Raw genomic sequence first — 23,474 nt, 5'->3', positions numbered from 1 at the left:
AATAAAATGCAGCACTTACAAAAAAATGTTTTCTTGCCATTTTGAGATAAAAAGCTACTTAAACCCATCAAAATGTATGTTGCTTGCCAAGGGTGCTTGATTGAATATATTTTTTGGAACACAGTTCATCTTCAATAGCTCTTTATTAATTTACTGAAAACTCTATAAATTGGCTGTCAGAACTGCTTTTATATAGAACTGGATTCTAGCCTTGCAAGTAAGTCCATAAAAGCTACTAGTTGTCTGCCTACACATGCTTACGTTAGTAATTTGTGGCACACAGGTAGCCTGGAGCAATTTAAGTCTGAAAGTTCTTCAAGTCCTTTCTAAAAAACACACAAAGGTTTGGAATTACCCCAATTCCAAACCCCATGCTGGTTTGGAATTACCCCATTTTATTAAAGGGCAGGTTTCCATGTAGCCCTTTACACATATACAAGATTCTAACAAATATATGTATGAATGAAGGGTCAGTATTTCATATCTTTTTCTGAGATGCAGTTACAAAGGTGAAATTCCCTGAGACAAGATGGTGAGCAGATGGAAGAATGCCTGTCTCTCATCAATGAGAAATAAACCACTTGCTTTATATTTCAAGGCCAAATTAGACATGATGGGGGCAGTCCAGTCTGTTTATTCATGTGTTGTTTCTGCTCATGTATAGTAGGAGGAGAATTGAAGTATTACACCAAAAAGAGTAAGCAAGAGAACATAGCTGGATGTTGCCCCATCATTAATCTAACCTCAACATGGGCAGTCATTGCAGGCACTTTCCTCCCAGCCCTGTGGCTTATCTGGCACTGGAATCAGACTGGAAGAGAAGTGACTGGTGTGATCAAAAGCAGGCAGGCAGGCAGGCAGGGCACCATCATTACACTGCACTAAGAGCCCAGGTAGGTCTCTCACCTGATGCCTGGGAGCCACTGTTTTAATTTTCTACAATGTTCCTGATGTACCATCACTCTGGAGCATTGCAGAAAATTAAAGTGGCAGCTTCCAAACCCAGCTGCCTATCAGAATGCTGCCAACCTCCCATGCCAGGGCTCATCAACATAGGAGGGGGTACACCAAAGGATACTTTGGTGACAGCCCCCTCAGTCCTGAAGCTGGCCCCAAATGTAAAGATGAGGGGCAGGATTCAGCACCCTTCACTTGCCTGGCTCCCTGCAAACCCATAACAGTATGCTCTTTGATGCTATTACGGTATTATATATCCTTAGAAGCAAGTCTCAGCTCTCATGGGATTTACTCCCAAATATGTATGCACAAGGTGAGGGGAAGCCCCTACCACTATCCCCAGCTCTGAGTTTGGAGCTAAAGAGAGAAGAGTATTGCCCTCACAGTTGTGTCAGTACTGCAACCACGGGGATGATCTTTGTCCGCCTCTTCAGTTCTAAACTTGGACTCAGGCAGGGGATTGTTTTTGTGCTGGGCTGCCAAGGCACTCCAAGCTCCTACACAGCCCAACCCCCAAAAAACAAGCCTCAGCCTTTTATTCCAGTTTGAATCTGGAGAGTGTGAGAATATATGTAGTTGCATGGTGCTTCTGAGAGCAGAGCAATGCAGTTACTGGAACAATCCCAGCTCAAAGCTAGAGAATGGCTTCGACTCTGCTTGCCATACTCACCAGAACGTGACAGAATTGTCAACATGGCAAGTGGTATAGTCAACTATGGTTTTGGGGCTCTAGCATTTTTATTTTAGGTTTTGCGTGAGTGTTGTTTTAGCAACAGTCACAATTGCCCCCAGACCAAGCCTTTAACCTTAGATTAATCTTAGGAAACCAAGATGTAACTTCTGGTTTAAATATTCTATATAAATTCCAGTACATATTTTATGGTTAATAATGTTTACTCTCCATCACTCTTCCTACCCATGGGATGGATTTACCAGCAAGCATTTCTATGAAGTGCCCTATATACGCATCACTTGCAATTCTACTCCAGGAAGAAACATTTAAACACACAAAACCAATACATTCTTTCATCTTGAAGACCACAGCATGTCAAAATCCTGTTGTATTTGGAAGCAGGGTCTTTAATCTGGTTTTGGAAATGTGATGGTATCATTTAATCCAGAATTATTCGGTTCTCACATGTGAGTAATATTCAAGAAATAACATTAATTTTTGTATACCTCAAGAAAGACACTACTAGAAAAAGTAATAAGTATTTCCAGATACAAATGCATGCAAAGCACAGGCAAATATAAGAAACTGTGCTCATTAGCCTGATCCCCAAAATTAATTATTCCTTCCTATGCAGACCACAGGAAAAAATAGTTGTGTAATTCTGCACCAAGTAAGCTTACTGTAGTTAACGCCATAACTAGGAACAGAACTCACAGGTTCCTAGTTCATTTCTTTAGATATTGATTGCACAACAATACTGCAGGAATAGATTGAACCCAATCCGAACCATGCACAAGCCCAAATCCTTTAAAGGCATTTTAACTTACTGGGGAAAGAAACAGCGAGAAAGTAAGAGTCGAGAGGAAACTAGGTCACTAACGTATCAACCTTACCTTACCAGTGCATCTGGTTTGCTTAGCTGGTTATTGGGAATACAATTTTCCATTAAGTCTTTATGCGTACTAGGGCTTTTGCTAGTGCATTTCTGTTTTTTATCATTCTTAGCTGATGCAGAAGGGATGCTCCCGTTAGTTGCACTGTGGCTGCGAGGTGAGGAGTTCACAACTCCACTAGCATTTTTGTAATTTTTGGATGATGCAGTGCATGAGTCCTCTTTTAAGAGGTTTTCTGTACTTCCCACAAGATCATTATTCAATCTTTTACTGTTGATATGGTTTTCCATATATTCAATTTCTTGTATTTTAGAGTCTACAGGTTGCAAAATATTGTTATTTATTCCAAGGTTATGTTTTTTGGCATCCTTATCTTTTTCTTTTCCTTTTTCTCTATATTCAAGTTCCGGTAATGTTGAAGATAACTTTTTATTGGCTGGAATGCCTCCATTGTGTTGCAAAAGTATAGAGGAATCCATATCAGACAATCCTTTGGCTGCTGCAATACCAAAAAAAGAAGAAAGAAAAGAGGCAATATTTAAAACTTAAATAAGAAGTATCACATATTCTCAACCTCATGTCCTCCTCACCATTTATATTAAGGATCTGAAAACAAATAAACAAGCAGTTTCTTTCAACACATAGAAAACTCATACAGGACATACAGGAAATATTGTATCACCATTCTCACAATTTCCTATGTTTAGACTGTGAGTGCTGCTGCTTATCTAGCAAAAACAACACTTTCTTCACTCAAGGGTGGTGGGGTTCAGCCAAGCTTGCAGAAGTACAAAATTATTTGGAAAAAGCATGTAATTCATTTTTTGGGGTGTGTTGTGGTGGAGAGAACCTAGACACAGCCCAGTGAAGTCTGTGTGTGCTCAGCAGTCACAGAATGCTAACTGACTGTTAAGAGGAAAACACAGAAAACTGAGTTGGGGAAGTAAATGAAATGGATTGGCTGTAATCCTAAACAACAGCACTCCACACTACAACATTTTGTTGCAGATCCCTAGCCTAGTACATTTCTCCATTAAAGCACTCTGAAGAGTTGTCTGCAATATGACTGTTCTCATGATGCATAAACCCAGACAGTTCAATTAAAAACAACTGTAGGAATCAATACAGCAACTACTTTTATAAACTTTAAATATTCAGCAAGACTTAAAATACTAAGGGAAGCTCATTTAACCTGCTTCCCCAAAGGCAAAAAGTAGGGTGCCTAGCTAAATAAACCTTATTCATTGTATGATTTATGGTTAATTAAATTTTCATATAAGTTAAAAATGATTGTTTTGAATCAAGAGGCACTTTTCCATTATGTCCAACCTGTGTGTCATAGCAGAGGAGTCTCTCCTGCCTGAGGGAGGAGAGCTAAGGAGGTTAAGACCGTGCTTTTCACGTGCAGTTTTTATAAATACTTGTATTTTTAAAATACTTTATAAATTCCACTGCCTGATTAATTAGGTAATGCTTAAAAAAAAATAGTTTTTTTAAGTTGCTTAATTGAATTGACTGAGAATAAACACACACACAAATATTCACCCTGCCCCAGGAAAAGTAATTCACTGATCTTATTGAAATCAAGAATATAAAACAGCTAATAGCTTCAGAATCTCTTCTTAACATACAGAAGGTGGAGTATTAATAAGCCAAACGAATAAATAAGAAAAGAGTTCCAAGGAAAGTCTCCAGCAATGCTGCTATTGCGGTAGTCAGATGAGAACTGAATGGAAAAGCCCTCATCTCTTTTGGGGATGTTTGAAGTGGCAAATGGTTGCCTCCAAAGGAGAGGAGACAAGCAGGGAAGTTTCCAAAGACATCCTGCATAGGTGCAGAACCCAATAACATGACTGCACAGAGACAAGACCAATTGCTTATGTTAACAGTGGATTGTGTTGGTGCATCTGGATTGAGGAACCGTGGTTAAGAGCAGGAAGAGTGGGGAAAAGGCAGAGTAGAGGAACACATATTAACAAGGCTGGTTCTAAATTTGCAAACCATTGTGCCTGCCCCAGGTCTGTGCTAAGCAAAAACTTACCTTCCTCTGCTTCTCTCTCTTGCCTTTGTAGCATCTGTTGTTCCGGGGGCAAAGCTTGCTGAAGAAGCTGCATGTAAAATTCGTTCTCTTTCTGCACTTCCTTTTGTTTTCTTAATCGCATTTTATAGCTGACGTAACTTTTGAAGCCGAAGCCCAAAGTCACAACAGGATAGCCAATACTAGAGAGAGAAAGAGAAGAGGGGACTTTGTTAACATAGACAATACAAGCAAACTAATGAAATGCCCAGCATGCCACAAAATATAGTATAATCAGGATTACATTCTTTATCAGAAACAGTTCTCTACAGAAATCAACATGGCCCTGCTATTCACTTATAAATAATCACACTTCAAATTGTATGAAGAGCACTGGGTTAGGACCATGAATAACTCCACTGCAGGCTATCAAGAGCAATGACAGAGCAAAATCTTATATGTATCATTTATTGGTGGTGTTGGCAGCATTACTGGGTGATGAGATCGGAGCTAGACAAGTTACATTAAACAGGTGAACACACATGGCAGCACAGCCTAAAAAATGTGAAACAAGGAACCGGGGTGGGGTGGGGGAAGAGATGTCCCTTGCCCAAGTCATCTGGCTCAAGTGCAGACTCTCCCAAAGTCAGGGCTGGGGACTTTCAGGCTTGGGAGCCAAATGCAGCCCTCTAAGCCTCTCTATGCAGCCCCCTGGACCCTTACGGGGCACACCACCCACTAGCACTCTCTGCACTTGCTCTCTGTACTTTTGCTTAGCTGAAATGTATTCTTGAACTGTAATACCACCTCTCTGTTGCCTGGATGGAGAATGGAGACATGTCTGTGTAGAAACCTCTGACATTTCCATGGCTGGAATTCCATTTTGCCAGAAGATTTCTTATTAGAGAATGCATCTCTTGGACGGGAAAGGGTCCCCAGTACCCCCTTTCCAAGTGTAAGCTAGAATTACTGCTCAACCCCGCTGCTGGAAGCCTTCTGTGCAGCCAAGATGTTTAGCTTCAGCAGTTCCATAGTTTTCAGATCACAAGAGCACCATGGCAGCCTTTGCACAGTCAGTCTATCACCACATTTGACACTTAGCAGGGACAGTGACGGCAATGGTTGTGGGGGGTGAGGTAGCTATTTTGCTCCAAGGATGGCACAGCATTGTGCTACCCTTATGAAAAAATTGATCCATGCACTGAAGTTATGACCCAGGTGGCCAAAAGCTCATGGAGAGACTGTGAGCCAGCACTCTCCCTCAGTCTTACATACACCACAGAGTTATTGTGAGGACAAAATGGCACTGGTGGGGGAAGACATGTATGCTGCACTGAGCTCCTTGGATGAATGTTGGGGTTAAAGATGAAAAGGCAACAATAAACTTTTCTCTGATGAACCAGCTAGCAGAAAGCAGGAATCCAGAGCGGTCAGAACAGTTACATTTTCAGCTAGGTGGTGTCTAAAGGAATTTAAGTAAGTTTTTTAAAAAATTGAGCTTGGCATTCACCATGTTAGACCACATACGTTATATTAAAACAGTACATTAATTTTCTACATTTAATTGCATTAATTACCCAAATTAATTATAGTTTTACAACCCACTAATTTTAATAAAAGGTGTGGTCCATGGCTTCATTCCACCAACTGAACCATGTTGACTTCAGAAGAACTTCACTAGCAATTAATGCAATGGCAGCCTCTATGAAAGTGACAAATAAATTCAGTAACCAAGTTTTAAAAATTGTAACTGTAAAGAAGGCAAGCTGTTGGGTAATGGGCAGCAATTTTAAAAGGAAATTATATATTGGGTAAAAAAAAAAGTCAAATTAAATATGTGAAATATGTGAAATATGCAGCTGTCCCATACAGGGTTCAAACCTGCAACCTTGCCATTACCACGCTCTAACCAACTGAGCTATCCAGGGGATAGGGATAGGGTTAGGGCTTAAAAACCAAGGGTAGGGAACCTCCAGCCTATGGGCCAATCTTGGCCTGCAAGGGGACAAATTTGGCTCATGAGGCCCACTCACCAATCAGCTGACATCATTCTGATGTGAGGATTGTGCCAGCTGTTGCATAGGGCTTGATTCTGCATTGGCTGTGTGCCCAAGCTGCCCTGCTGGAGCAGGCAGCCAAAGCAGCAGGATTTAACCTCCACTTAGCAGGATTTTACCCCTGATCATCAGCTGGTAAGTTTTACTGTGTGTGTCTGCTCTGTTATTGGGAACAGGCACTGCTGTTTAAAAATCCTTTTGCAAATAGCCCATGAATAAAGCACAAGTTTAAAAAGCAGCACATTGCTATATCTATAGAAAGTGCTTATGAGAGTTCAGCATGAATGTCTGGGAAGCTCCCCCACCTGGCCACACTGACATAGAGAAATCTACCTCTGTTATGACATACAATTCAGTTCAAAGAACTCTGAAGAATTAAGTTTTCACAAATGCAGCTGTAACATACTTGACACCTTTGATGGTTAAAGTACAGTCTGCTTAGGAATAACAGATGAGATCATAAATCTGAGAGAATACTACAAAGAAAAAGAAAAACAGTGACAGTGAAGGAACACTTACCAGTGTGCAGCGAAAGGTCGACAAAGGTCTACATGAAAGTTTTTGAGATCCTTAAATCTAATTGCTGCTTCAATATAAACAAATAGTATCCACAGCGATACTGTTGGTAAGCACACGCCCCTCTCTGTTGGAGACAGACAGGCAGAAATCAAGCATCATTAACATCGAAAAGAAAGTCAGAAGTCTTAAGACATGGCTTTCATAAACTAAGAAAAAGATAATAAAAAGCTTTGTTATGATAGATCTAGAACTAAAATGCATGTCCCTTTTGAAACCAGCTGGCTATGGAGATGTGTTCTGTAAGCAATTTGAAGGTGGTTAGAAATTAAATGAAGACAATACTTTGGAGAGAAAAGGTGAAGTCCTAGGAAAATAAGGGAATTAGTACTCCCTTAACAAATATATATATGACTTTAAGGTCTGAATCTTTCATTTAGTGGTTGGGGGAAGTTAGCTTCCATAAATTAGAGAACAGCACTTTGTCTATTTTATTCTGATTATCTAATTGACTGAGAAAACTTATTATTGCTGTTTAGAAGGAGAATTAAATAGATTGTTGATTATCCATTGTAGTTGGACAAAGTCAATTCCCACCTTGTTTTTCTCAAATTTTTCAGAACAAGAACTAGATAGCATTTGTGAATGTGAGAGTACAGAGTAGCAGAATGAAATTCCTCGGATGATGTTTGCAGACTGGTAATACCTGAAGTAGACCTCTCACAGGTTGATGTGTCATAGTATTTGTTTGTTTGTTTGTTTGTTTAAATCTATACATTGCTTGATTGTAAAAATCTTCAAAGTAGTTTATATAAAGAAAAAAGCAATAATATTTTTAGTAAAAAAATTAAAACAACTACTTAAAACATTCAAAAATTTAAAACCATCAATCAACTAAAAACACACCAGCATTCTAGACATCTGGGTAGCCTTGTCTAAACAAAAATGTTTTCAGCAGTCACTTAAGATAGTTCACTGAAGGTTCTGTCTGATACAACTAGTATGTTTAAGAGAAAGCATGTGCTCTCTCTCTCCATCTTTAACACCCGCAAGGAGACTGAAAGCTGTTGCTTTCTGTTTTAAACTAAGCTACTGCTCCTGTGACATCAGGGAACTGTGGTTTGCTGAAACTAGGGCTGGTGAGAACAAACCACCTTCAAACCATGGTTCTGTTCTAGCATACCATGGTTTAAAGAAATGAGAGTTCCATAACAAATTTGACAGGGAATGATGGTTCATTTAAAATAGAAAATGTCTCCTCCTTGCAGGCATGAAAGAAGAGACAGCATCACTATTCATTCTTGTAGTGGAAAACAATGGTTTCTCACTGCATCTAAGCCAAGCCTGAAAGTCTTTTTCATACCATATTAAATAAAAATATGTGAACTTATTTGTGGCACATCAACAGCTTTAAAGAACCAACACACTTCCAGTTGTCCAAAGCTGCTCCCTATGGTTGCCTGGAGACAATTCTCATTGACCACAGGCAGCCAAACAATTGGCTATTTAAAAAGCCACCTACATGGTTTCTGCATCCAATTGTTATCAACACAGCGCTGGAAGAAGTTATGGGGAAACAGTACCTGTGCTGCTAGTAGCATATGAATCATCCCCTTAAGAATGTGTATGAAACAATTTTGTATCTTCTTCCAGGAGATCTCATGTTTGCAAACTATCTATCAGAAATCTAAGATTCTTAAGTAAGAAAAAAATCAGTAATAGTAGGCAAACGTCCCTGAAAGACAACTTGCCAATTGGTAGAAGCTTCCCCTGGAATGTGTTCTAAGACACAGTTCAGTTTTTTTGCAGATTGCCAGGAGATTCAACAGGCAGAGCAGTGTCCTGCATGACCTGAGCATGTACCTGAGAATATGCACTAGAATCCTATGCAATGCATAAGTTCTACAGCATGCAAGTAAATGTGGAAAGTATGCTCTGAAAGTAAGAAGAAAATGCACACCCTGAAAGGCCAAGATCCCTAATGCTAAAAATGCTCTAGTGCAGTTCACAATACACTGAGTGCCAGGCCTCAGACTCCAGAGTTCATTCTCATATAAGCAAGCTTGTTTATTTTATTATATTATTATATCTACAGGTGAAACTCGAAAAATTAGAATATTGTGGAAAAGTTCATTTATGTAAGCAATTGTTTTCATTAGCTACTGGAGTTTAATATATGATATAGACTCATGACATGCAAAGCGAGATATGTCAAGCCTTTATTTGTTATAATTGTGATGATTTTGGCATTCAGCTGATCATTCAGCTGATGAAAACCCCAAAGTTGAGATTGTTAATTTGGGGTTCTCATCAGCTGTACACCATAATAATCACAGTTATAACAAATAAAGGCTTGACATATCTGCTTTGCATGTCATGAGTCTATCTCATATATTAGTTTCACCTTTTAAGCTGAATTACTGAAAGAAATGAACCTTTCCACAATATTCTAATTTTTCGAGTTTCACCTGTATATCCCATCCTACCTCTCAAAAGAGCCCATGGCAGCAAACACATAAAACACATGCAATATTGATGAGGACTGGGAAATGTTAAACCTGAAGGCTACATTGTATATTTGAAGACTAAATTCACATATATAGAGGCAATTTGAATTCGGTACTACCAATTTAAGCAACAGGAGGCTGATCTAACTGTGACTACATGTGACTTTTGAGAAAATAACCAGTAACCATTATTTTGCATCATGCTCTAAGATTTACATTTAACGTTTAGTGTAATGAATGTGACCTACCTGTGTGCCAGACATACTGTACCCAAACATACGTGCTGGCAGCAAAAAACAACCATTGTATTGGTATGAAGAGCAGACATATGATATTTGATGTAAATGCTACACAGACGAAAAATACTGAAAAGGCCTACAGAAAAGGGGGAGGGGCAGAAGAAAGAGTATGTTAAAATTTAAAAATAATTGCACTGAACAGTCTTCAAACAATGCATTGCAATGGTTTCTTATTTAAGCTTTTAATTTTTATATGAATCTTTTATATGAATGGCAAGTCTCTTATTATCAATATTTTCCTGTTACCATAGTTTCTGATTACTACTGCATTGTACAGTGGTACCTTGACTTATGAATTTAATCCGTTCTGAATGCACATTCGTAGGTCGAAAAATTTGTAAGTCGAAAAAAGCAATTTCCCCATAGGAATGCATTGGAGACGAAAAATTCGGAAAAATTCGTAAGTCGAGTAAACCGCATCTAAAATTCGTAAGTCGAGTAAACCCCATCTAAAACCGCCAACGGATGTCCTTCGGGTGTCGAAAAATTCGTAGGCGTGCGGGCACTTTTTTCATTCGTAAGTCGAAAAATTCGTATTTAAGTAATTTGTAAGTCGAGGTACCACTGTAAATGGGCATTTCTTTTACCATAGATTCATACCAGTCATTCCTCAACTTATCATACAAACCAGATACACACAATTTAAAAAAAACCATGCTTTTTCTCATGTGTTGTTTGGCCCTTTGTCACCACAGTGGTATTTCTGACACCATATCCAGAGGATTACCTGTAGTAGCAAGGATGGCAAAAGTGTGTCTGAAGACTAAGTTATTGCAGTTTGAGCAAAAACATACTTATCAGAAGTCTTTGTATCCCTGCAGTGTGTAAGCCTGCTGCTCCATCAACAGCATTAGTTAGGAAAAATCATGCCAACCATTGTGAAATTGATTGATTGATTGCAGTTTTGTTCCAGGAGCTCAAGGCAACTTTCATGGTCCCCTGCTCCATTTTAGCATCTCAGCCAATCCTGTGGTTAGGCTTAGAGAAAACGACCACATTCACATACAGTGGTACCTTGGGTTAAGAACTTAATTCGTTCTGGAGGTCTGTTCTTAACTTTAAACAGTTCTTAACCTGAGGCACCACTTAGCTAATGGAGCCTCCTGCTGCTGCTGGCGCACGATTTCTGTTCTCACTCTGAAGCAAAGTTCTTAACCCGAGGTACTATATCCGAGTTAGCGGAGTCTGTAACCTGAAGCTTCTGTAACCCAAGGTACCACTGTATTATGACAAACTACAGTTTACTAGGAACGAGTTGCAGCAAGACTTGGTCTCAGACCGACCAGCTGGGAAGGAATGCACAGAAGCTTTCATTTCTGCTTTTGCTTAACCACAGCTTGCTATGTCATCTAGATTCGGAACTGTGGTTAATAATAACTACAGTTAGTTTTTAAAAGCCAGCTTTATTTATTTATTTATTTATTGATATCTTATTTATAAAAGTATTTATATACCACCCTCTCGCAAAACATCAGGGCAATGGACAGCAATGTTAAAAAAAACCTTTAAAAGCAGTATAGTACAATAATTGATATGACTGGCTTCATAGTTAATAACTATTGTTTGACCTTGATGACACAAACCAACCATAGTTAAGGAAAAGCTTCTGAACTCTTCATCTTAGCAGTACAGGAGGAAGAAAAGTAAACTACACAATCCTGAGGCTTGCTGCAGCTCATCACATCTCACTAAGCTAGGGTTTAATGTGAAAGTGACCAAAAACTGGTACACACACACACACACACACACACACACACACACACCAGCAATTTTATGTTATACATACCAATCCCTGGTATCTGAAGGAATCATAAACACTCCTGATGAAAAGCCAGAATGGCCACAGATATTCAAATCTGAATTCCAAAACAAAATCAGCCAGCAGTACAAGGGCCCAAACTACCAGGAATTTCAGGTACAGAAATGTACTGAAAAAGAGAAAAAAGAAAGCAAAGCATTAATTTAGCAAACCAAAGCAGTCAAAGGAACATGTTTTTCTTGTTGAAAATAAATACATTTGAGGTAACACTATTATTACATGAAGATGTAATGTTCAAGGAAAGAGGCAGTGTGTTGAAAAAGGCATTACTTAACAAAACATTTTTTTAAACTTGTTTACTTAAGTTTTAGAGCTTTATAGATCTTTGGCAATATTGTTTTCTGTTGCCAGTATTATGCTGATGCTGGTTTAAAGTTGGTTGTGATATGTCCATGCTGCATTTTATGTTTTAAGGTTGTTGGTTTGTTTTTGTTTTTTTAAAAAACGGTAAACCAGCTAGATATTTTTTGTTAATGGACAGATAAAAATGTTGTAAATAAATAAGTTACAAACATGCTGATTGCTTTCACACAGCATAATACTAGTAAGCCAAAAAGCTCTGCTGTACATCATGGCTTGTTTGGAGCAAAACAAACTACAATTGCTAGTTTGGATGCTACACCAGGAATATACTTTGTTGCTCTCAGAGGGAAGTGAAGCAGGACCTATCTTCACAATTAAAGTAAACCAATAACTATGGTTTATAATGCCATATGAAAGCAGCCAGTGTATGTAACTATGGCTTACTGTGACATGTGAACAGGGCCACTGTCCTCCCCCCCCCCACATGTATAGACAGGGCCAGCCTATCCATGAAGAAGAATGAGGTGGAATTCAAGGGGTGCCTCTGCAGGCATGCCACCACCACTGGAGGAACAAAGAACATCAGCTGTGGCAGCTTCCAGATTCTGGCAAGATCTCGTGAGAGCCCTGTGAAATCACATGGAGGCCTCCAGAGGTTCATGCAACCTGAGACCCTGGTAAGTGAGGCAGATCTCACTGGAACCTGAAAGATGCACAACCCCTGGTAAGCGAGGCTTCAATGGGGACAGCATGTTGGGGGCCAGACGGTGTGCCCCTAGGTATAGATGTATATTTATGCAACGGCAAAGCAAAATTTCTACTCCTTTTTTAAAGAGGCACATTGCACTACTCTAGAGAACAGCTTCAGCTAGCAGCTCTTTTCATAATTAGAAAGAAAGCATATTTGTCAATTTTGGTTTATAATTTTGGGGCATAAGTTTGCAATGCTCACATAATCTGTATTTTGCACAAGGATGCAGAAGTCTTGTATTTTTGCCCCAAATTGAATTCCACATAGAAATCAGAGGATGACAATGCCAAAGTCTCTTTGCAGCAATTTGGAGTCCATAGCTGTCACATGTTTATAAGAGTAGTACAAAAACTTCAGTTCTCATAAAAGTTCAGAGAATTAAGTTGGTGTGAAGGATAAAACTGTTTGCAGCTGCACTGCATAGCAGCACTGCAGAGAGTGTGAAAAACTATGAAGCTAAGTACTAACAATAGCCTTATTTCATTTAAACACAGCAAGATGCCCCACCTCAGAGTAAAGGAAAGTATCTCAGAAAACAGTCACTGTTTACCAATTAACGACAATGGTTATTTCCTAATGCAAGGTGCCATGTAGTATCTTTGCTGGATTAACTTTCAAACAGCATCTGATCACAATTGTTCAGAGAACCACAAGTTGTCTCACATACAAGCAAGCAGGCATGGGTTATTGATCCAAAGCTTGGTTTGTTTTCCAGATGCTGTTGCCTCATGCCTCTGTAGCTTGGCAAGCATCAGAGATGGGGAGGGGGTCAAACAAATGATAGTTAAGTAAGGCTAATAGGTTCAGAAATAATGCCAAGTGATAGTTAAAACAGCCGATGTTCATAAACCAAAAAAATATTGTTTCACATTGTGGGCTGTTGCCAGAAAACAAACTATGGTTACTCCGCTGGGCTTCAAACAAACCACACTTTGGCTAAACTAAACTGCAATGGCGTTATGTGCAAACCACATCACTGATGAATGCTCACCTCAGCCTTCTAGATTCATTTACACCGCAATTACCTGCATTTCACAGATTTTAAAAGGTAGGGCCCTGCTTTTTAGTTGATATTTTGATATTCCAAAAAAGATGGCCTAAAACAGGCTAGCAATAGTTGAAACTAAACTTTGTAGCTGGTCCCATGCCCCTTATCTCTCCTTCGGCATCCAGGATGAGGTCAATTTTTATTGCAAGTCCTTTAAAGGACATGGATCCATAGGAACAATTAAACTGCTATTGCCATATGAGAAAGTGCAAAATAGGAACGATTTTAAAAAATCAAATAAAAACTTACAGCAGCTAATCACAGCATCAATAGCAGTCATGATTTACCCTTGGTGAACAACAGGTTTATTTCTGTACAGTACAGAAATAAGCACTACAATGTTGCCTGTGAAAGGCTTGCTGACAACAGACACTCTATCCAAACTGAAATAAAGAGGAAGATAACAGATGGATTTACATGAGGACTGGGCAACTATGGCTTGGCATTACGTGAGTGAACTTCAGGCTCACTTGCTTCCTTCTCTGCCTCTTCCCCCACAATCATATTGTAGTTTCCAATTCTGGTTTGGAGGGCAAGCACAAATTATTGTTTACTAGTATGGATGCAATGGCAAGCTGCAGTTTGCCACAAAAATAAAACATGGAGCAATGAGAGGGAAGGAGAGAGGACACGAGCCTAAGGCTCATTCAGGCAGTGTGAAATAATTGTTTGGCATTATGCCTGACTTTGGCAAGTAAGCCAAGTATTACTCTTCTATGCTTTTCCAATGGGCCTACTAGAAGTAAACAGAGAGACCTTCAGTGCATGGATCTCAGGAAGAACTCTACATAACAAACTTAAAAAATTAATGCATACAATGTCAGAACTTAAGTGAAGTGTTGTCCAGTGATATCAAGTTGTCTTGAAATTTATTTTCTTTCATAAAATTTATACACTGATTAAAAAAGAAAACCTCAAAGCAGTTTACAAAAGATAAAATAATATATTATCAAAAACCCCCACTATATTTAAAAACCTTTTTTTTGGGGGGGGGGACACAATAACAGTCAACTAAAAACAAATAAAAACTCACATTAACTTAATTTATTTGTGTAACTACTGCTGCATGGGATACAAAAAGTTAATTCATAAACTTGAACAATCCTCTAGGGTGATTTTACTGCCCGAGCACAACAGAAAGTACCGGTACCCTTCCCATCTGATGACATCTCACATTCTTTCACCAGAATACTTACTCCATCCAGTTCCTGCGAATAGTTTGAAGAAATTATTTTGAGGGAATGAAATACACATTACACAATAAAGGAAGAGCCAGTTTAGCCATTACAACAGCAAATTAAAATTGAGATATTTTCAAGCAGTTAGCAAACACCCACCTATTACTGAGAGCCTTCCCTATCTTTCAAGCACTGGCAATCCCTGAACAATATGCACAATGCTATTTTGCTTTTCAAGAGTTTGCTCTCTTATTTCCAAGACAATGTCTAAAAGCCACCAAACGTGCTGGAAGTCTGTACAACAGAATGGAAACAACTTTATCTGCATAGTTTATAACACCTTATACAATTGCTGGAGAATGATCTTGTAATAAGATATTGTTGGACATATGTAACCCACCTCCTGGGCTCCGGTTTCATGTGCATACTTCAATTATTTGTCCTGCTCCACCAAAATAACTGTAGCCATAATAAGAGCTCTTAGCTGCTTATATGAAGTCTAGTGCAGACCTGGCATTCCCAATTTCTTAACTGCTATAAAGAGACTGGGAATGTGTCACAGGACTCATGAACTCCCTTGCCCTCTCCTTCCATGGTAGGTTTTAAATATGGCATAGTGCTACATCTTTAATAATGGTTTTTTATTTAAAGCACCTGTATTGCCGTTCAGCAGGACAAGAGGAAGTGTGGATAAGCGTGCGGACACTTGCTCTTGTTACAAAGTGCTCTTTCGGGCAAGGTAAACTGCCCTTTCTCTGGCTGAAGGATGGGGTCAGACCAATCTCCCTCTTTCCATGATATTCTTCCTTGGGGGGGGGGGAGAAGCAGTTTTCCACTGGCCACAGGACATCTGGCCCATTGTACAGTATTGGTAATGCTAAGCAGTTTATAACTCTGTGCTGACACAAACACAATACTATACAAGCGCTAATTAATGCAAAAAGAGAGGGAAGTTGCACAGGAGACAGGCGGAGGAAGGACCAATATGCTGCAAGTGCAACATGCTCCCTGATGTTCTTAGGTCAGTAGATCAGGAATATTATATCTACACATGGGCTCTAGGCATAAATTCAAGGCCCTTTATCCATCCAACAGCAGCAACAACAACATGTCTAGCAGGATAAAGAAACTGCAATACCTTAAAGACTGCCTCTCCATATATGAAACAGTCCAGAACCAGCAGCCACCATTGGAGGCCCTTCACCATGTGCCCCCTTCACAAAAGGTGCAGAGGGTGACAACAAGAGAATGGGCGTTTTCTGCAGTGACTCCCCTTATGGAATGCTCTCTCCAGGAAGACTCGCCTGCCGACATCCTTATATAGGTGCCAAGCAAAAAACTCTCCTCTATAACCAGGCCTTGGGCCTTTAACTACCCGTGACCTTGAAGTGGGCAGGATTTTTCCTCTTGGTCTTAATGTATCTATGTGGGGAGGAGGTTTGCCTGTTTGTTTGGTCTTTAGTAGCTTTGTGTTCCCTGGGCATGAATAACAAATCCATTGATGATGATGCTGCAGAAGAAGAAGAAGAAGAAGAAGAAGAAGAAGAAGAAGAAGAAGAAGAAGAAGAAGAAGAAGAAGAAAGCTTCCTACCTCTTGAAGAAATTTGATACAGTATGAGCAAGTTTGCCAGAGGAAGTAAAAAAAGGAAGCCTTGCAAGTAAACCTGAATAGCAACGCAGAACAAAGTTTTCTGAATATTACTTCAGAGCAAACAAGCAATTCTAGAATCAGAGTTGGAAGGGACCCTGAAGGCCATCAAGCCCAAGCCCCTGCAATGCAGGAATCTCAACTAAAGCATCCATGGCAGGTGGCAATCCTTCCTCTGCTTAAAAACCTCCAAGGAAGAGGAGTCCGCCACCTCCTGAGGGAGTTTGTTTCACTGTCAAACAACTCTTTCTGCCAGTCACCTATTTACCATGATAAACTTATCCTATTCCCTCAAGTTAGAAGAAAAAGCCACTAAATTAGGAACTGTCTCCTCTGGGCACAAATAGCGGCCTGAGAACAGAAGACTGATTTGCTTGGCTTCTAGATTTGCTTAATTTGCAGATTCTGCATAATGTTATTACATATTTTGATCACAAACTTTGCTGAATAAATGAGCAGAATCTTCCCCTTTTGAGCAGGTAGCAGTTTCTCTCACCTAAATCATCCACACTCCTCTGAAAACCAGCCCTGCAGGCTCTGTGCAGGCACCCTGAACAGCAGCACTTTTTACTGCAAGCTGCTGGGGCTTACAGCAATTCTCTGGAGCTCAGATTCCTTCTCCATTCTCTTTTCTACACTCATCTCATTTCTCCCTTCTTTTGTAGCACTCCCCACTCTTCTCTGCCTTTATGTGCCATTTTATTCCATTGCAACAACTATGTTAAGATGTTGCTGTGTGCAAGAGCTGAATGAAGTATATCCTTAATACAAGCATCAAAATTTCAGAAAGTAATTTTCCCCAGTCCTGTGAAGTCAGTGTGCTAGGAACCTGTTACCTACATCACAGAAGTCACAAACATGTAATAGGAATGGGCAATGTTCATGCAGTTACTTCTAATTCATTAATGCTTTGTAACCTTCTGTCATATGCCAAGAGTGAAGGAATGAGTAGGTAGAAGGGCAATGTCTTCAATTCTGGCACTGTTTGCCCACATCGACCATTGCCCTAACCAAGGGCCCACTGTTCACAACAGAGAGTAGCCTGTAGTTCTCTATGGTCCACTTGATAGGCAAACAGTGCCAGAAGTAGGGCATTTGTCACTCCACAGGCATAACTATTTCTTAGTATATGTTCATTCATTGCTGCCCAGTAAAGGCAGGATAATTTCACACTGACATCTGTGGATATGCCTGCTTTAAGCCCATAGCAAAACATCTTGCTTGGCAATGTAATAATCATTCTGTTAGGACTTATAGCAAAGAGTTACAGCATGTAGGGTGCTTGCAGATTGTCACTATTTTCTGGTGGGATTCAGTCACATCTCTGCAAATTAAAGATGCACAATTAAAGCTGATTCACAGCTCTTGTGAAACAAACCCGCTTCCCTAGAATATCAGACTGCATAAGGAAAGTAACAGGGAAATGCACAGGAAAGTGTGGGATAACACTTGCCTGATGCAATGTCATCTAATCTCCCCACAAACAAATCAGATTGAGTGTTCATTAATCAAGTCATCTGTAAGTTGTTTGCATTATCACCCTCCCACCCAACATGTTATCCAGTGACTGACCTCTCTCAAGTATTTGTTGTTACTCTCAATGCATTATTATAAATATGGGGCTAGCTAACATGTGGTACTTATAGATGCTGAGATTATGACCCACCAATCTAATAGTTCATGATGATGGGTCAGAAAACAGGGCCTCAGACATTGTTCTTAATGCATAGGCAGGCTATGACAGCTACAGCCTGGATGAGCAAACTGTGACCCTCCAGACACTGGTGGACTGCAATTCCTATTACCCCTGACCCAACTATTGCCTAAGGTGGCTGGGGCTGATGGCAGCAGGAGTCCAGAAGCAATTGGAAGGACACAGGCTACCTACTCCTGGTGCACTTAGACCTTGTTATCTGGTACATTCTTCTATTGCACCTTACTCTGTCTTATATGATCTAATTGAGATTCCTGAATTGCAGGAATCTATATGGCCCTCGGGGTCCCTTCCAACTCTACAATTCTGTGATACTACAGTGGGAGTTCTTTCAGCTTTTCGCAGCCCTGATTTGTTATTCTCAGACCTAACATGCCATCAATCTATCTAGGCATTGTGATGGGATGGTTGTGACAACAGCCTTATTAACAGAGGATATTCACCACACAAAAGGACTTTGAAAGCTCCCTTACTATTCTATTTGGGAAGTTTCCAATACATATGAACTACCCTTGAGGAATTAAAGAAAAGGTCCATCCACTTCAAAGCAGTCAGTATTCACAGTGGTGGAGCATATGCCTGCACTGCCCAGGATGGGCATGCGGGGCGCACCCCCGAGGGGGGTAGAGTGTGGAGGGCGCCCTCCCATGCCCACAGTTCAGGGGAGGAGACGGGTGAGGAAGTTGCTGTCCATTCTCCCCCTGCTTTCCACCACGGGTCAGGCCTGACCCGGCAATGGAGATGGAGCTGCTGTGGCGATGCTCTCTGCCACCGGATCAGATGTGACCCAATGGCAGAGCTGCTGCCGCTGGGTGTGAGATGTGCCACAGCCAAGGAAGATGGGCAGCAGTGCTGTCACCCACTTGCCTGCTCTCATCTCCCGAGTCAGGCCTGACCCAGGAGGTAGAGCTGCAACAGGCACAAGCGCCGCAGCCAAGGTGCAGCACCTTCTGGTGCAGAGCCAGGCTCCGATAAAGGAACCTGCTGTGGAGGTGCCTGTTTGTGCCCCCTGTCAAAATTGCGCCCGGGGCCACAGCCCCCACATGCTATGTCTGAGTTTTCAGTCCCTCTAGAACAGGGGTTGGCAAACCAAGGCCCGGGGGCCGGATACAGCCCACCGGGCTCGTTAATTCGGCCTGCGAACCTTGCAGACCCTGCCGCCTGCTCGGTCAGTCCCTGCGCTAAACCGGCCCAGCGTGGAGGCCTCACTGCACGGCGACTGACTTCTGCAATGCTGGCGTGACTTCGGATTGGCTGCAGGAAGCTCCTGTGGCCAATTCGAAGCCGCGGATGCCCCTGGCCTAAGTCAGTAGTCTGTGCTGTATCTTGTAGTAGTTAATTTCCTAAGTTAATTATGTGCTGCATGATGAAGTACTTCTGTTTAGCCTGTCCTCAACCTACAGCCAAATCAATTCCATTGGTTCCAAGTTCTATTATGCACACAGAGTTCTATAATTAGAGAGGAAGAAAAAATGGTGTCTGTGTCTACTCTCACCACACAGGGAATTCTCAAACTTTATACCTCCAGGGCCCACTTGATACAGCTGAAAATTACAGAGGCTTGCTAGTCACAAAATGGTGGCAGGTATGAGTCAGAGTTTGTCCTAAACAGCTTACCATTACCAACAAAATTCTCTACAGATATCTTATTCATCTTTGGAAATAGCTAAACTATTTGCTGAGGTTGTTGTTGTTGTATTCACAGTGGCAGAGCATATGCCTGCACTGCCCAGGATGTCAACAACCTCAGATATGCTGATGATACTACCTTGATGGCAGAAAGTGAGGAGGAATTAAAGAACCTTTTAATGGGGGTGAAAGAGGAGAGCGCAAAATATGGTCTGAAGCTCAACATCAAAAAAACTAAGATCATGGCCACTGGTCCCATCACCTCCTGGCAAATAGAAGGGGAAGAAATGGAGGCAGTGAGAGATTTCACTTTCTTAGGTTCCATGATCACTGCAGATGGTGACAGCAGTCACGAAATTAGAAGACGCCTGCTTCTTGGGAGAAAAGCAATGACAAACCTAGACAGCATCTTAAAAAGCGGAGACATCACCTTGCCGACAAAGGTCCGTATGGTTAAAGCTATGGTTTTCCCAGTAGTAATGTACGGAAGTGAGAGCTGGACCATCAAGAAGGCTGATGGCCGAAGAATTGATGCTTTTGAATTATGGTGCTGGAGGAGACTCTTGAGAGTCCCATGGACTGCAAGAAGATCAAACCTATCCATTCTCAAAGAAATCAGCCCTGGGTGCTCACTAGAAGGACAGATCCTGAAGTTGAGGCTCCAGTACTTTGGCCACCTCATGAGAAGAGAAGACTCCCTGGAAAAGACCCTGATATTGGGAAAGATGGAGGGCACAGGAGAAGGGGACGACAGAGGATGAGATGGTTGGACAGTGCTCTCGAAGCTACTAACATGAGTTTGGCCAAACTGCGGGAGGCAGTGAAGGATAGGCGTGCCTGGCGTGCTCTGGTCCATGGGGTCATGAAGAGTCGGACACGACTGAACGACTGAACAACAACAACAACAACAATTTGCTACTGTGTTTTCCTTGTGGTAAAGAGTTGCATTGCTCAGCCTTCCTCAAGCCAAGTACAGGCATCTGTTGTGGATGTATTTCAACCTCCACCTTTAAGGTAGAATTTGCTCTAAGCAGAGGAGGCTTCATTTTTTATATTTTCCCTTTCTCATTCCCAGCATGCCCCTCAAAGCATTTTTTAACCAATTCTCCTGTAACTTCTTCTCCCATTCTCTTTCCACACTCAACTTCTACCTTATACCCCCCAACAAAAAAGCTGCCAGTTTCTTTCATTCCTTCCTCCTACAACCTGGACCTTTTATAGTCTACTTCTTACTCCTATAACAGCTGTCCTCTCTAATCCCCCTTCCTTTCTATTCCCAGTTTATTTATTTGTTGTTGTTGATAATAAATATTAACCTTTTATCTTACTTTATAATTTCCTTCAGGAAAGAGATGTTCCTCCGCTCCTGCTCCCTGAACTTCTGTCTCCTGGCCACCTTTACTTAGCATGCAAGGAATTTCTGTTGCTGGTACTGATCCAGTCAAAAGGTTAGGGGCATGACTGAGGCAGGAAGATGAGGAGGCGGCACTGGGCAAGCTGTTGAACTGAGACCCACTTAAAGTTGCCCAAGGGCAGACCCACTGTTTGAGTAAGACCGTTCTATGCGGTACACAATGTACTAAACCTCTACAAAGTCCCACTTCACCCCTGTTCTATTCTCAAGTCTATGGTTAATTGCCACAAAGGCAGTACCTATTTTATACAGTGGTACCTCGGTTTTCAAACAACTCGGAACCCGAACATCGCAAAACCGGAAGTAGGTGTTTAGGTTTTCCGAAGTTTTTTTCGGAAACCGAACGTGCTCCGTTTTGAGTCCCCGTTTCCTGTTGCGCTGCTAATTTGCATCCCCCATTGTAATTCAAGCCTTCTGTTTTCGTGTTTCCTGTTGTGCTGCTAATTTGCGTCCCCCATTGTAATTCAAGCCTTCTGTTTCCGATTGTAGTGTTCTGAGGTGATATTTGGAGCTTATATTTGGTCTTTTGTTATTGCTATTTATTTTGCGTTTTTTTTGTTTTGGGGCTTTTTCAGTTAATTTGTTTTTGTGACTGTGACTGTGTGGATCCCAGTTCAGCTGCTGATTGATTGACTGATTGTGTGACTGCGGAAATGGACAAAAGCCCCCCATCCAAACAATGACTATCATCAGCCTGTAAGAATTTTTTTTAATTTAAATTTTTATTATCTACAATACTGTTTTATTTATTTTATAGTACAGTACATTGTTTATTGCTTTCATTTTATGGATCAATGGTCTCATAAGATAGTAAAATTCATGTTAAATTGCTGTTTTAGGGGTTGTTTTTAAAAGTCTGGAAAGGGTTAATCCGTTTTGCATTACTTTCTATGGGAAAGCACGCCTTGGTTTTAGAACACTTTGGTTTTGGAACAGACTTCCGGAACGGATTAAGTTTGAGAACCAAGGTACCGCTGTATAAGAAAAGGCAAAATGAAGCATAACAAAGTAAAAGATACCCTGGAATTACAGGGAAGTATAAGTTTAAATAAACCAACTATATTCCTTATCTTGAAGCTCCTTTGGCAAGGTGTAGCATTCCTCCTACACTCGGATTTATTGCTAAGTTATAGAGCTGGATGTTGTAGGTTGTATGTAACCAATTATATAAGCCAATTTGTTAGGAACAGCAGTATGTAAGATACTCTTTCAGAGTAATGGGATTCAACCAAGTGGATTTTATATCAAATCTTTCTCCTCTAAAGGCCTATTCAGTTTTATTTTGTTTTTTGAAAAGTTATGTTATGTTATCTTTCTGCAGAAATGTATTGAACCTGCTATAATCACTTGGCTCTTAGTTTGTCTTTTATAACTGGTTTTATTTAGGCTGTGATTTTGTATTTTACACATTGCATTTCATCTTATTGGGCAGTTGAATATGATAAACATCTGGCAGACTGACAGAGATGCAACACATTATATTACTGTACTAATACCCAATGGCAAATGCATATAATGTGTGTGTGTGTGTGTGTGTATATATATATATATATATACACACACACATGAGTAGTAGACACACATGAAGCAGTCATTAAAAAATATATGCCACAGAGCCCATCCCATTCCAGTTTAGCCCTGCCACTCACAACTAAGAACATGCAGAAAATTACTGCAACAGTTACAAAAGATGCTCAGGAGAGGGCAAAAAGTTCCACAATTGTGGGAATGTCACTTAGAAATATTTTTTCCAGTTCTGTAATGTGGTGTTAGAATAGAAGCAATTTATTCACAACAAGCAAATGTTCCTGAACAGCAGGTCTGATAAGATAAAAACTGCAACTCAGCTGAAAAACAAAAGAGGTCAGAGAAGATAAAAAGACTCAGGAAGCAGTAAAGCAGAATATGAAGAATATTACGATGCCATTGTTAACATGGTTTTCACATTGTAGTGAATTTCATTTCTGGTTAAACTAAGGCCAGGTGATTCAGAAATGTTGAAGAAGGTTAAAAAGCTAGCTTGCAAAAAAAAAAAAAAGGGGGGGAGGACA

General features: G+C 40.6%; 1 protein-coding gene across 1 annotated transcript in view; it reads right to left on the bottom strand.

Moving 5' to 3' along the window:
- MACO1 (macoilin 1) overlaps positions 1 to 23,474 on the bottom strand; it is a 59,996-nt gene that overhangs the window by 21,639 nt on the left and 14,883 nt on the right. Inside the window, exons 2-6 of the mRNA XM_033157792.1 lie at positions 11,706 to 11,847; positions 9,869 to 9,995; positions 7,117 to 7,240; positions 4,565 to 4,743; positions 2,524 to 3,022 (exon numbers count right to left, since the gene is read on the bottom strand). Coding sequence (XP_033013683.1) covers positions 2,524 to 3,022; positions 4,565 to 4,743; positions 7,117 to 7,240; positions 9,869 to 9,995; positions 11,706 to 11,847 — 1,071 coding nt within the window. The remainder of the gene's footprint in view (positions 1 to 2,523; positions 3,023 to 4,564; positions 4,744 to 7,116; positions 7,241 to 9,868; positions 9,996 to 11,705; positions 11,848 to 23,474) is intronic.

Source organism: Lacerta agilis, chromosome 8, assembly GCF_009819535.1.
Source record: "Lacerta agilis isolate rLacAgi1 chromosome 8, rLacAgi1.pri, whole genome shotgun sequence".
In the NCBI taxonomy this organism is placed as follows: Eukaryota; Metazoa; Chordata; class Lepidosauria; order Squamata; family Lacertidae; genus Lacerta; species Lacerta agilis.
Note: the sequence above shows the minus strand (reverse complement) of the source record. Positions and strands in the feature narration are given on the sequence as shown.